The sequence below is a fragment of the Eubalaena glacialis genome, chromosome 15, assembly GCF_028564815.1.
Source record: "Eubalaena glacialis isolate mEubGla1 chromosome 15, mEubGla1.1.hap2.+ XY, whole genome shotgun sequence".
In the NCBI taxonomy this organism is placed as follows: Eukaryota; Metazoa; Chordata; class Mammalia; order Artiodactyla; family Balaenidae; genus Eubalaena; species Eubalaena glacialis.
In genome coordinates, this window is record NC_083730.1 from 69,507,304 (window position 1) to 69,520,440 (window position 13,137).

Consider the following 13,137-nt stretch of genomic DNA (forward strand, 5'->3'; position numbering starts at 1 on the left):
GGCCGCTGGGGGTCTCAGCCCCGCCCCTCAGGCAGCCCGGCGCTGGCCCCGCCCCGCCCTGCCCCGCCCGCGCCCGCACCCCCTCCTCGAGCCTCCCGGCCGCGCGCTGCATTGTGGGAGTTGTGGTCCCCGCGACACCGCGGAGCGCAGCGCGGCGTCGGCACCGGCTGGGAACCGGCTCGGCTCCGGCTCGGGCTCCGGCGGCGTGGGCCGGGCAGCAGCGGGGCGGTGGCTCCGCGGCGTGGGCAGGGGGCGTCCGGCCGTCCGCGCCCTCGGGCGGCGGCGTCGCCCCGGCTCCAGCGGCCGCCCCCGCCGCTCGCGCGCTCGGGCGCAGGTAAGCGGCTTCTCCGGGGGCTGCGGGGCAGGACGGCGGCGCAACGGGACCGACCCTGCGAGAGGGGGAGGAGGCGGGGGCCGGGCGGCTGCAGGCCCGCGGTCCCCACGCCCGGCGGCGCGGCCGCTGAGAGCGCTCAGCGCCTCGCATCTCGGCCCGCCCGAGGGGCCCCCGCCGCCCAGCGCTCGCTACGTGCTGAGCGCCGCCGCCTCGGCAGTGTTCGCGGCCCGGGCCGGGCATCACCCTCCTTGTCCCCTTGCCGCCTCGCGACTCTGTCCACCGTGTTAACATGCCCCATCACCATCACCTTCTCGGTCACCACCCTCCCTGGTCCCTTCTCTTGCTGCTCTCCCCCTCCCCCCATCCCTGCATCACCCATTTCCCTTATTTCCCGTGGTGACCCTCCTCCCCTGTCCCATGAGTTATCACCATAAGCCTCCTTCCCTAATCGCCCACTTTTCCTGTCAGTACCTTTCCATCGTCCCATTCCCCCCACCCCACCCCCCTTCCCGCCCCGACCTCCTGGTGGTCACCATCTGTATTAACCTATCCTGTGCACTCCCCTTTTCCCCCACTCTCCTGAGTGGGTGGATATTGAAAAACCTGGCCAAGAAAGTGAGGAGGAGAGGTCTCCGGTTCCCCGCAGCAGAGGGCTGGCCCCAGGGCAGCTCTCAAGCTCCTGGGTGCATGCATCACACTCCTTGGCCTGCTCCTTGGGGGGCTTCTAGGGTACCCTGAGAGTGAGCAGAAGCTCTCTGGCACTGGGCAGCCTCTTGGACTGGTAATGTGAACTGGATTAACGAGGTTTGAGCCGAGTGTCTCTCTCCCTAGGTGTTCATTGTGTCAGAAGTTATATTTGATTGGACTTGCTCACCAAAAAGTGGCCATGAATTTGGACCCTAGTCCCCAGAGCTGGCTGACTTTGAAGATCTGGAGTTGCGTATTATTAAAGTGCAGAACTGCAATGAGATGTCCCCATCCCTGATGAGGACAAGAAATGGGAACAGATGTGTAAAGGAAGCTGGAAGTTACTGTGGTCACAGAGACAAGAGCTGGGGGGTGGGAGTGGGGGGGTGGAATTCATGCCCTCCCAGCTGCAGGGCCGGGGTCTATGAGGGTCAGATGTTTGAACCAGTACTTGATAAACTGCCAATCACCCTGCAAAGGTAAAGGTTTAATTTAGTGTCACGTTTCAGCTGTGAGCTTGTTAATCCACCTCTGGGCTCAGGGTCCTGCCAGTGTAGTTTGGGTAAAAGTAAGTGACAGATGTGAAAAGTCCTTACTTGAGCTCTCAGTGCTGTTTGTGATCTTGGGAGCAGGGTCTGAAGCTGGGGTCCAGGGCATGAGGATCTTCTGCGTTTTGTTTATAGCTCAGCCTCGGGAGCGTTCATGGCTGGTGTTGTACAGAATGAGGCTTCCCTGGGGAGAGGGTAAGTGGTGTGACTGTCCAATGGAGAGATTCCCTAGTCATCTACCCGGTACTCCGCGTCTTCATTTTGATTGACTTAAACTTCAAGCAGGGCTGATGAGAACTGACACTTAACAGGTGTTTGTTAAATGATCATCATGTCACTCTTAGAACATTTAAGAAAAACCTCTCTTCCTGAGAGACTGGGTTTGTTTGTTTTTTTTTTTAAGAATCCTGGGGTTCTGTTTGGGAGATGGCTTGCAAACAAAATACCTTTCATCATGATTTTCCTTCCCTTTTCCTCAAGAGGAAACAGCTGCCAGTTATGGGGGGACTAGTCAAGAACCAGGGCCCCGGGGTGAGTGGGGGAGGGGTTCTGTTTCCATCCAGGGGGCCCAGCCTTTCCCTCTTCTCCCAAATCTGTGAAGAAACGGAGAACGTATGAGGAAAAAATTTAGCTTCTAACCTCCCGACTCTTGTATTTTTCCTAGAAACATAAAAATGTCCATGAATATTCAGCATATGCGTTTCTGACTGAATATTATAGTCAAGCGATTCTTTATTCAGCCTAAGCTGGGAAGATATAAGTAGGGAGTTAAGGACAATCTAAGGTTTCCCTTTAATTTTAATAGCTTTGCATGTCTGGGGACCCCCCCCAAAAAAATTCCTTGAGATGTGTGGCAACACACATCTTTGGCTGTTGCAATTCTCAGACCTGAGATACCTTTCCCTGATGGCCCACCTGTGGTTTGCTGGCTAATAGAGATGGGAATCCACATGTCACAGCGGGCACTAGCACATTCTGAACTGTCACCATGATGTGATCATCAGTGTTTTCAACCCATCATTCCCCTTGATCCAATGAGAGGATCATTACCCCGTCTTACAGATGAGCAAACTGAGACTTAGAGAGGGGAGTGACCTGCCCAGTTTGGGTTCTTAACCTCTCTGCTACATTGCAAGAATGTTCGGGCCAAATTTAGTCCCCAGAGAAGGGGGAGAGTACAGCTTTCCTGTTTTTGTTAGTTGCCTTCTCACATTCCTGTGAGACAAGGGAGAGCGTGGTAGCAAGCGAAATTTCTGCATTATTCTGCTCCTCGAGGTGAGGGAATGTATTACACATGTGGTAGAACATAGACCTGGCTGTTTTCATCCAATTAGAGCAGGATGGACAGAGAGTTTCACCTGGGAAACATGGCCAGGGTTTTATAGACACAGGCAATGAGACAGCTGGGCTTCGATCATCTTTTAGGTTGTTAGGATAATCAGCATGCTAGACACTGGCCCAAACCATCGGCAGGATACGTGGCAAAGCACAGCACTTCTGTGTGTTTTGGAGACAGACCGGAAAGGGCTTCTATTTTCATTCTATCCATCATTTCACTTTCATAATCCCATGGGTGAGGCCAGTAGATAGCCTCCCAAGCGAGTAGACAGAAAATGCCTGGTGTCCGCCACAGATGTGACCCTGGGGAGCCCACTTCCTTTTCCAGCTTGATTTAAGCGCAACCTATGTCAGAAGGGCAAGAGAGATTAAATAAGAATGATGAAGTGCTGTGAAAAGAGAAAGTAAAATGGAGAATATGCAGTTCCAAATTCCTTTACCATTTGTAAGATGCTTTTGAATCCAGATTTCTCTTTAATAAAAGGTGCAGAGATTTAAGGAGAATAAGCATTTATTACATACCTACTATGCAAGAGTATAGCAAAATGGATAGATATTGCTTTGAAGTGAGATGGGCTCTGTGTCCCTGCCCCAGCTGCGTGAACTAGGGTGAGTTACAGGACCTCTCTGAGCCTCAGTTTCCTCATCCATAAAATGGGGATCACAGCACCTCCTAAGGATGACACAAAACAGATGGGACTACTGTAATTATCAAGCAGTACTTGATGCAGATTAAACACTACTGGCCTTTTGGGAAGGGGGGTGGTGGTAAAATGGAGGGAGAAGGTACAGGACGGAGAAGCGTGTCCCCTTCCAACAGAGACCTGACAAAATGAGCTGGGGCTTTGCGTTTCACTTGAGGACTTTTCCAGGTGTAAAAATTTATGCCGGTTTATTTATTTTTTTTTTCATCTCAGGTTTGGACTGCCTAAAAAAGTCATTTCATGGTGACCAGCCCCACTTGCCGACGTGACCTAAAGCCACTCCTTTGCCCCCATCCACAGTGACTTTTGCCGGGAGCGGGGTGCTGGGCACAGACGTCTGTCCATGCCGCCCTTGGCAGGATCCGAGGAACCGTGGCAACCATGCCCCCGCCTGCCCCAGCGGCCCCTCACCCCCTACGCTGACCTGCATGGTATGCGTGCCCTCGGGACCCCCGAGGACTGACCAGCTGACCTCGCTTCGGATCCCCAACAGCTCCCCCAAAATGTCGCTCGAGTGGCTGGTGGCCTGGAGCTGGTCGCTGGACGGCCTGAGGGACTGCATCGCCACCGGCATCCAGTCCGTGCGGGACTGCGACACCACGGCCGCGGTCACCGTGGCCTGCCTGCTGGTCCTGTTCGTGTGGTACTGTTACCACGTGGGCAGGGAGCAGCCCCGGCCCTACGTCTCGGTCAACGCCCTGATGCAGGGCCCCGAGGCCACGGAGCTGCAGAACGGGTTCGTGTACTGCCAGTCCCCCGAGTGCGTGCGCTGCAGCCGCGGTGAGGGTCTCAACCAGAAGCTCTACCACAACCTGCAGGAGTACGCCAAGCGCTACTCCTGGTCCGGCATGGGCCGCATCCACAAGGGCATCCGCGAGCAGGGCCGCTACCTCAGCAGCCGGCCCTCCATCCAGAAGCCCGAGGTCTTCTTCCTGCCCGACCTCCCCACCTCGCCCTACTTCGCCCGGGACGCGCAGAAGCATGACGTGTTGCTGCTGGAGCGCAACTTCCAGACCATCCTGTGCGAGTTTGAGGCCCTGTACAAAGCCTTTCCGAACTGCAGCCTCCCGCAGGGCTGGAAGATGAACAGCACCCCCAGTGGGGAGTGGGTCACCTTTTACTTGGTCAATCAGGGGGTCTGCGTCCCCCGGAACTGCAGGAAGTGCCCACGGACGTACCGCTTGCTTGGAAGCCTTCGGACCTGTATTGGGAACAATGTTTTTGGGAACGCGTGCATCTCCGTGCTGAGCCCCGGCACCGTGATAACGGAGCACTACGGACCCACCAACATCCGCATCCGATGCCATTTAGGTATGTGGCGGGGACAAGGCCTCCCGGCACGTGCTGTTCTAATAAATACAGCCCAGCCCGTCTGCCGGACGGGAGTCCAGACACCACGAATTGTAGTCAGTAGCCAGGATTGTGCTTTTTCGCATCCTTCACTGTACTCTGATCAAAGATTGATGGGTCACATGTAAACAGTGTTGGCAGCAGAGAATTGAGTCAAAAAAGAAGCGTGTGGTCCGTATAAACCTATTTTGTGACAGAAACTCCGTCCAAAGGCACTGTCTGCCGAGATGGGAATGGTCTCCATCTACGCTGCCCAGTGCAGGAACCACCAGCTGCATGTAACTTGAGTGCCTGAAATGTGGCCAGTGCAACTAAGGAGCTCAATTTTTACTTGAATCCAAATTTTAAAATATGACAGTTGGCTACTGTATTGGACAGAGTAGCTCTAGAGCCAAAGGCTATTGGGGTGATTCAGGAGGCTGAAAGATACCCAAGTGCTTTCTGAATCACCAAGGGCGAAGTGACGCTTTGTGTGAAATTGATTTTATTCGGCTTCTAGGGAGGTTGGTAATATGCGTAGTGTGTGTAGCAGTGGTTTTGAGAACAGGGTCTGGAGTCAGATTGCCTGTGTTTGCATCCTCGCCCCACCATGAGCTGGCTGTGTTACTTTGGGCGAGTCAGTCCACCTCTCTGGGCCTCAGTTTCCTCATTTGGGAAGTGGAGGTATTATAAAAAGATCATCTTTTACAGAGTTATGTTGAGGGTCTGGTATGATAACGCGCGTCGTGAAGCATTTGTTCAAGCAGAGCCTGATAGTGAGTACTTGATAAAAGCAGGCTCAAAAACTACTCGGTGAAGAGGGATTTTAGTTCTCCAGAATGCCTCCTTCCTAGTGAGTCATGATAACATATTGGTTACCAGGGCACTGGCACCACTGGTTAGCATCCCAGACTGGAAGAGCTGCCGAGAGCCTGAGCAAGGTCCCGCTTTGGAAGTTCGCAGTGTGCCCGCCCCAGCTTTGTGTTGGAGGGAGGAGAAGCACACGGAGGCGCCCCAGTATAGGCTGGAGAAGGGGGTTCATAACTATGGTCCACAGAGGAGCCTCGGGGCTGCCTGGGGGACCTGAGCCCGATGCCCCGGGCCCTCCAGCCCCTCCAGCCCCTCTTCACCCAGAGCCCTCTGCTTCTCCCGCTCTCTCTCTGGGGACTGGACAGAGGGCTTCACTGCTTTAAAAAAACAAAAGGAACTAGATTCGAGCAATTGACACCGTTTTGAGTATTTTAGGAGTAAAAGCAGGACAGGGTAGGGGCTCTGGAGGGAGTGGCCTGGCTTCGTGGCTGGCTGTGAGACTTTGGGAAATAACCACGTCTCTCTGGGCCTCAGTTTCCACATCTGTAAAATGAGGAGATAGTACTTACTCACAGGAATGTTGAGAGGTTTCAGTAAAGTAATATCTGCCATGGCTACTTGACACGGCGTCTGGCATGCGACGGCATTCGATAAATGGTAGCTAGTAGCTTTTATGATCAAACACTGTGTTGGGCAGTTTGAAAAATGACCCATAAGACATAGTCCCTGCCCCCAGGAAACAGTGGAAAATGCACAGTCTCTGGAAGCAAACATACCTGGACTCAGATCCCAGCTTAGCCCCATTTTCCGGGTGACCCTGGGCAGGCTCTGAAACTGAGCCTCCAATTTCTCCTCTCTGAAATGGGTGTAACACCTACCTGGAGGGCTGTTTGGAAGATTAGAAGTATGTCCTGTGTGTGAAGTGCTTGGCAGGTAGAGGGCAGTCAGTTAAAGGGGGCTCTGGTTGATCTAAGAAGTGAGATGATCGTCTTAGTGATGATTATTGTAATAAAATCTCTGTGTGAGGCACCAGGGCGCACTCTGAGCTCAGGGGACACAGGGGCTGCCTGTGGGCTGCTCCGGGGAGGGGGTCTGACCCTGCAGGACTGCTGGGACCGCCGGGGTGGAGCAAAGGAGGAGCCTTCCCCTGGGGCTGGGGCGCCGTATCTGGGCTAGCTGGGGAGCCCGCTGGTGGGGCTGAGCTTGACCAGCTCAGTGGGAGCAAACCGCAGGGGGCCTCCCTGCCAGGCTGTGGGCGTCGGGGAGCAATGCTGTTCTTTTTAAAGGTTTTCCTTGTAAGTTTTTTAAAAGCTTCAGAACGACGTGTAGGGAAGGGCATTTGAGGTTGATGTGGTAGAATTCCGGGCAGCTGTGTGGAGTAGAAAGGGCTGGTGGCACCAACACCTAGGATCTGCCTCCTGGGTGTTCATGCCTGTTGTGTATCTGTGCGGTGTACGTGTGTGTGTGTAACATGTGCCCACGTGGGCCTCTTTATGACCCGTCATTCCCCTCTCGGCCCAGAGAGTCACTTGCCACCAGAAAAACTGGGTCATCCGTGTCACCCTGGACAGCAGGCGGTGTTGGAAGGCGTCCCACTAGCGTGGGCTGTCCCCATGGCAAGGGTGAGCGCCAGGGTTGGGTTTGCTCCGTTTCCTCCTCTCCTCTGTCCTTCCACCCAGGAAGGAAAGAGAGGGGTGTGAGACTCACGTGACCTCGTGTGTTGACATAGGGGGTGTCCGGAGAATGAGGTCAGAGGCAGGAAGGGCCTGGTACGTGCCAGCGGCCACACCTCCGCCAGTTACCTGGCAGACGTGGGGAGGCACCTGCGATTCCAGAACTGTGTCCTTGAAGTGCCCCGCAGCCTCCCTTTCCGCCTTCCGTCTTGAGTGGGGACTGGGGGCGTCGTCCCAGCCACCGCTCTTCAGCCGTCAGCGCCTCTGGATGGCACACGTTTGCCGAGCCTGCTCCAAGCTTCCGCTAGAGGTGGCATCGCTCAGCACCCCCTCCATGCGGCCCAGCCGTTACCCAGCATCGTGTACGGGGCTGCGAGGTCCCCACGCACTGTCACAAACCTCCAGGGAACAACCTCTGAAACTAATCAAGCAGTTGTTAGCCAGGAGGCAGATACCGGTCCAGTGGCAGACCGTCAGGGAAGGGTAGATGAAAATGTGTGAGTGTATCCAGATTCTCGCTACAAAAGCCCATTAGGCTCTCATTTTCCTTTCGTGAGTATATTGTTGGATTTCTCGGCCGTCCGGCTGGGTGATACAAGCGGGTCAGCTCCTGTCTGCCTTGCCCACCCTGAGTGCCAGCTGCCAGCCTCCTGAAGCGGTGGACAGAGCCCTTTCTCCACCCATCTTGAGCCTCTGTCCATGGGCATTGGGGACAAAGCAGTGAGCCCTAAGCCAGAGGGGGCCTGGGGATATGGGACTGGCCGAGGCCATGCGTGGGGCCTGTCTCTGTGCCCAGGAGCCGCCCGAATGCTCTGTTTGGGCGAGTGTTGATCATATCTGCCAGCCAGGCTGGTTTATGGCAGTAGGCGGGGATGGTGGGCCGCTGGAAGGCTGGGGCGCAGTGAAGGGAGGCGGAGGCGAGTGAGCAGGGGCTGGGAAGCCGGCAAGCCAGGCCGTTTTTCTGTTGTACCATGGGGGGTGGTGATGAATCATTTCGTGGCCCAGAAAAAGGGGAGCTTCTTTTTGGAATCCTGGGGTGTTCTGTCCCTGCCGAGAACCACCTATCCCTAAAGGCCTTCTCCACTGAACCAAGCGGTGAGGGCATGCATGGAAAGATGTGGCGTGTGGGGCTCTCTCCATCCAGGCCAGTGAGCGGCAGGCGGAGCTCCTTTACAGCCCTAACGTCCCCCAGCAGTTGTTAAGGGTAGTTGGAGATCCTGGTTCCAGAGGCAGAACTGACAGTGTCAGCTGATTCAGTGAAATGTACTATTGATAGTTGAAACATATTAACTACAGGGAAGTTGACAACCACTTAGTCTCACTGCTACCGATGTAACAACTAGCATTTATATCGTACTGTCCGGTGTTGTAAGAGCCTGTTCCATGGAGCCAGACAGATTTGGGCTCAAATCTCAGTTCCCACAGGACTAAATAGCGACTTCCAGCAGGTCACTTAACGTCTCTAAAGCTCAGTTGCTCCGTCTGGAAAGTGTGTGAAGTGATGTCCGTAAAGTGTTTATTTAACACAAACCTGCTCACAGTAAGTCTTCAGTGATTGGTAGCAAGGACAGTGGTCACACAGCTTGGAAGGCAAGTGTGCTCATGGCCTCTCTTTACAGATGAGGAGGCTATAGCTCAGAGAGGTTGAGTGACTTGCTCAGAGTCACCCAGCACATAAGGGTGGTCGTCTGACCTGAAGTCCTCTCTCCTGCCCATTACTCCACGTGGCCTCTTTGTTTGAATTCTTACTCCATATGTGCTTCCTGGAGCCATCCATTTCTGGTTCAGAGGGTGTGTTAAATCCTTAGGCTGTTAGAGAGTGCGCTGTTTCGTGTGTGTCGTAGGGACGTTAAATCAGAGCGGGGATGCTGACTGGCCCAGGGTCTTGATTGTCAGGGTGGGTCACTGAAGACAGACAGAACACCATGATCCCAGGCCCTGTTGCAGGGCCCACTTCCTCCCGGGTCAGGGCCTACCCAGCCTCCTCTGAGTCAGTTAGGTGGCTGTGCCGGTGCCTTCATTCACAGACGACCAGGTAGTGCCAGGGGCCAAGCGTTCCTTCAGACCCTTGAGTTGTAAATGGGGGTGTGAAAGTGCATGCACGGCAGCGTTTGAAGAAGACCCCCCTTTCCGGAGTGATATACCCGAGCTCGGGTCCCCCACTTGCATTTTGAACATATGGCTCCCTACGAGGCTGGCAGTCTGTTTCCTCTCAAAGCTCAGGCGTTTCTTTAGGGGTGTCACCATTTTCCCAGAACGAGGCTGGGGAAACTTGGACTGTGAACATGCCATCCTCAGGCCTCACAGTGGATTTAAACGCTGGACGCTAAAGAGGAGGGCACTGTGTGAGTCTTCGAGTCTTTAATCTCGACTGAAGCAGCCTTTGCCTATTGGGCAGGCAGGGTTCTGAACCTGGCCTCCCTCGATTTCCGGGGTCCCACGACCGGGCTTCAGGACTCTCCCACATGTAGCGCAAACCTTGGTCCGTGCTTTAATCAGAGGAGTCCCTGGCCCAGAACAGATTAAGCCACCAGAGGAATGAGTTTTTCCAGGGAGCACAGTGAGGATGCAGGTGCACGGCCTGCATCTGTCCTAACGGACTGCCTCCACCCCCACCAAGCGGGGCTCCCGAGGGGTGAGGTGCAGGGTCGGGGCTTCGGAGGTTGAGAGCACCCTCCAAAGCTTGCCACTCCCGACTTCCGGCGTTCCTGGCCCTGCCTGCCTTCATTGTCTTTTCTCTGCTTTGCCCCCAGGTCTGAAAACTCCGAGTGGCTGTGAGCTGGTGGTGGGTGGGGAGCCCCAGTGTTGGGCAGAAGGCCGCTGCCTCCTCTTCGATGATTCTTTCCTGCACGCCGCGTTCCATGAAGGTGAGTGTCTGTGTGCCCCGTGGCCGCCTTTAAAAATATATATATATATATATATTTACATGTATATTTAAACTTTCTTTTTAGAGCAGTTTCTGGTTTCCAGAAAAATTGAGCAGGAAGTACAGAGTGTGCTCCTTGACGTGACCACCCCCCCATAAATTTCCCTTTCTGTTAGTGTCTTGTAATAGTGTGGTACGTTTGTTACAATGGACGTGCCAATTTTGACACATCGTCATTAACTCAGGTCCGTAGTTTACGTGAAGGTTCACTCTTGCTGTTGTACACTCTGTGGGTCTGGACAAACGTGTGATGTCACGTGTCCAGCATGACAGGATCGCACGGAATAACCTCCCTGCCCTAAAAATCCTCCGCGTTCCACCTACCACGTTTTCACCCCTCCCTCCCTCTGTCCGTTTCCTTTCGTGCACTCTGCTGAGAACCTTCTGGGGCCTTCTGATAACGTTGTTGATCAGAGAGGAGGAGAGCTTGCAATCTGTGCCGGGGTCAGGAGGGGTCCCTGCCCGAAAGCTGACCGCGTGGGTCTGGCTCTGCCCAGGTCCTGGCTCCGGGCGGTTTGAACCTCTCCTCTCTCGCCGCCCTCCCCCAGGTTCGGCGGAGGACGGCCCACGGGTGGTTTTCATGGTGGATCTGTGGCATCCCAACGTCGCAGCGGCCGAACGGCAGGCCCTGGATTTCATCTTTGCCCCGGGACGATGAGAACATTGGTCGTGCTGGAGTCGCCGAGAGTGGCCGCGGTCCGCCCGGGCAGACGGGTGCGGCCCGGCCCCTGCCCCTGTTCCAATTCCATGCTCAGAAACCTGCCTCGACAGAATGCGCTCATTTGGGATTTGTTTTTTAGATCACGTTGGGTCCCTCTTTCCTTCGGTTATTGAAAATGGGAAATTTTCAGCTTGTATTTCCTTAGATTTCTTTTCCCTTCCAATCATTTGCTTCTGCGATTCCTTTCTGCCTAAAAGCGCATTACTTTGCTCTGTGACCAGAGGCTCGGTGTCCCTGTCGTCTGTGTCACGCTGCTACTTGGTTTCGTCAGTGCTCTGAAATAGGGTCGCCAAATGGTTACTTGTCTGAATGTAATAACATAAATCTTCTTGTCATCTTAAAAGAAAAAAACAAAAACAAAACAAAACACTGCAGATCAGTGAGCTGGAGGACGTGGCCTCTGCTGCTGTCACGGTCACCCTGGGCCCTCAGCCGCCCAGGTAGGGGGAGCCCGCGGTTGGCATCCCCAGCTGTCCCCGGCTGGCTTCCTCGGCAGGGTGGCCCGGTCAGGGCGGGGCAGACTCACCATTGCTCACCTCACCCTGAACCCAGTCAGGTCCCTGATGGCAAGAGCATCGGGCTGGTGGCACTGGAGGCTTTTCTGTAGACGTTGCTTTCCGACAAAGCTGAGGCTGGTGTCTTCGAGAGCCAAGCTGGGGCTCCCTCGGATCAGCAGCTGAACCTGTTATTTGATTACCTCACTGCCTACAGAAACCCTGCTGCCAAACCGGGCCTGAAGAATTGCCCATTTGAGCTGTTTGGAGTCCGCGGTGATGAGCGTTCAGACCACCAGGCTGGCTGATGGGTGCCGAGGTGGGATAAGACCTCACTCATCCAGTGACGTTCTGGAAAAGCCTTTCTCTGGCAAAACTGGAATCGTAGATCCGCCCAAAGTGTCTGTTTTGCTTTGGAGTTCTGTTGCCTATGATTTTCCATTCATTTGTCTGTACATAAGTGTCCAAACGCTGGGCTCAGAGATCATGGCAGAGTCGGCCCTGTGTCTCTGTCAGTGCACAAGGGTGCGGTGAGGGCCACCTAAGCCAGTGTGTGCACGTGAGGACACTGGGGGGACCTACAGTCCCAAAGGACCCACGGTCGCGGCGCTGGGTCTCCTGTGAAGGACGTGGCCAGTTTGAGGCACTAAGTCTAGAAACGGCCCCCCGTTAGCCAATGTGTGAAGGAGTCTCCTCCAGCCACACTAGAGATGCCTTTTTTGAATAATGTATTACGGCAGAGTCAGGTTTATAAAGCCTTGGAGCGGTACGGAACACACTGCTTGTCCCATGTCTGGGTCCAATGTTTCTATCCGAACGGAAACCAGTAGCTTCTGGGAGGAACAACCGTCAGAAGTAAACGCGGTCTGAAACGCACTAGGTAGTTACTAGCAAGTGTGCAAAGAAACCGTGTCTACGTTTGAGTACAATTTCTACACAGATATTTTTCAGCGATTAGAATGCAGGAAAGGGCAGAAATGTCAAACACACCTGAAGTCTTTTTACTCGTTAAGTTTCTTGTTAAAGAATCACTGAGGTGCATGATTTCTATACGTACTGACTGCTCTACGTTTACAAAGCCAGCAGCCCACACAGGTCCCTGGCTACCTGTGCTCACGTGACGCGGTTGGGGAGCAGGGGGTAAATAAAAGATCTTGCTGAAAACCAGAGTGAAGTGGTAAAGTGGTCTGTTGGAAAGGTGACGTGTGACTTGGGCAGAGGCTCCGAGAGGGCCACTCGTTGGAGGCTCTTGGTTTCTGGATCGTGTCACAGAGACAGGCGGGCCCCTAACGGTGATCATGTACAGGGAATGAAGCAAGATGTAGTTCTAAGTAATGGGCGTGGAGTGGGGGAAAGGAGCAGATCCATGGAATATTCAGGAACTGCAGATGTCACTCTGGACAAAGAGCAAGGACCGTGCTTCAGGAAAGCTGAGGATTCGGGACTCGGTGCCAGGAACTTGCTCCCATGTCACCTTGGGCAAGTCACGGAGCCTCTGGGAGCCTCAGTTTCCTTCACTGTAGAGACAGTGCCTGGCACATGAAGCAGCGAGGTTGGTTCCCTTCCTGACATA

At 54.4% G+C, this 13,137-nt stretch overlaps 1 protein-coding gene across 1 annotated transcript; it reads left to right on the forward strand.

The window, feature by feature from the left end:
- Positions 1-295: 295 nt before the first annotated feature.
- ASPHD2 (aspartate beta-hydroxylase domain containing 2) lies at positions 296-12,718 on the forward strand. Its single transcript, XM_061169677.1, has 4 exons — positions 296-334; positions 3,825-4,922; positions 10,177-10,290; positions 10,898-12,718. Exons 2-4 carry the CDS (start codon positions 4,040-4,042, stop codon positions 11,005-11,007), a joined length of 1,107 nt encoding a protein of 368 aa, XP_061025660.1. The 5' UTR covers positions 296-334; positions 3,825-4,039; the 3' UTR covers positions 11,008-12,718.
- The last annotated feature ends 419 nt before the right edge of the window (positions 12,719-13,137 follow it).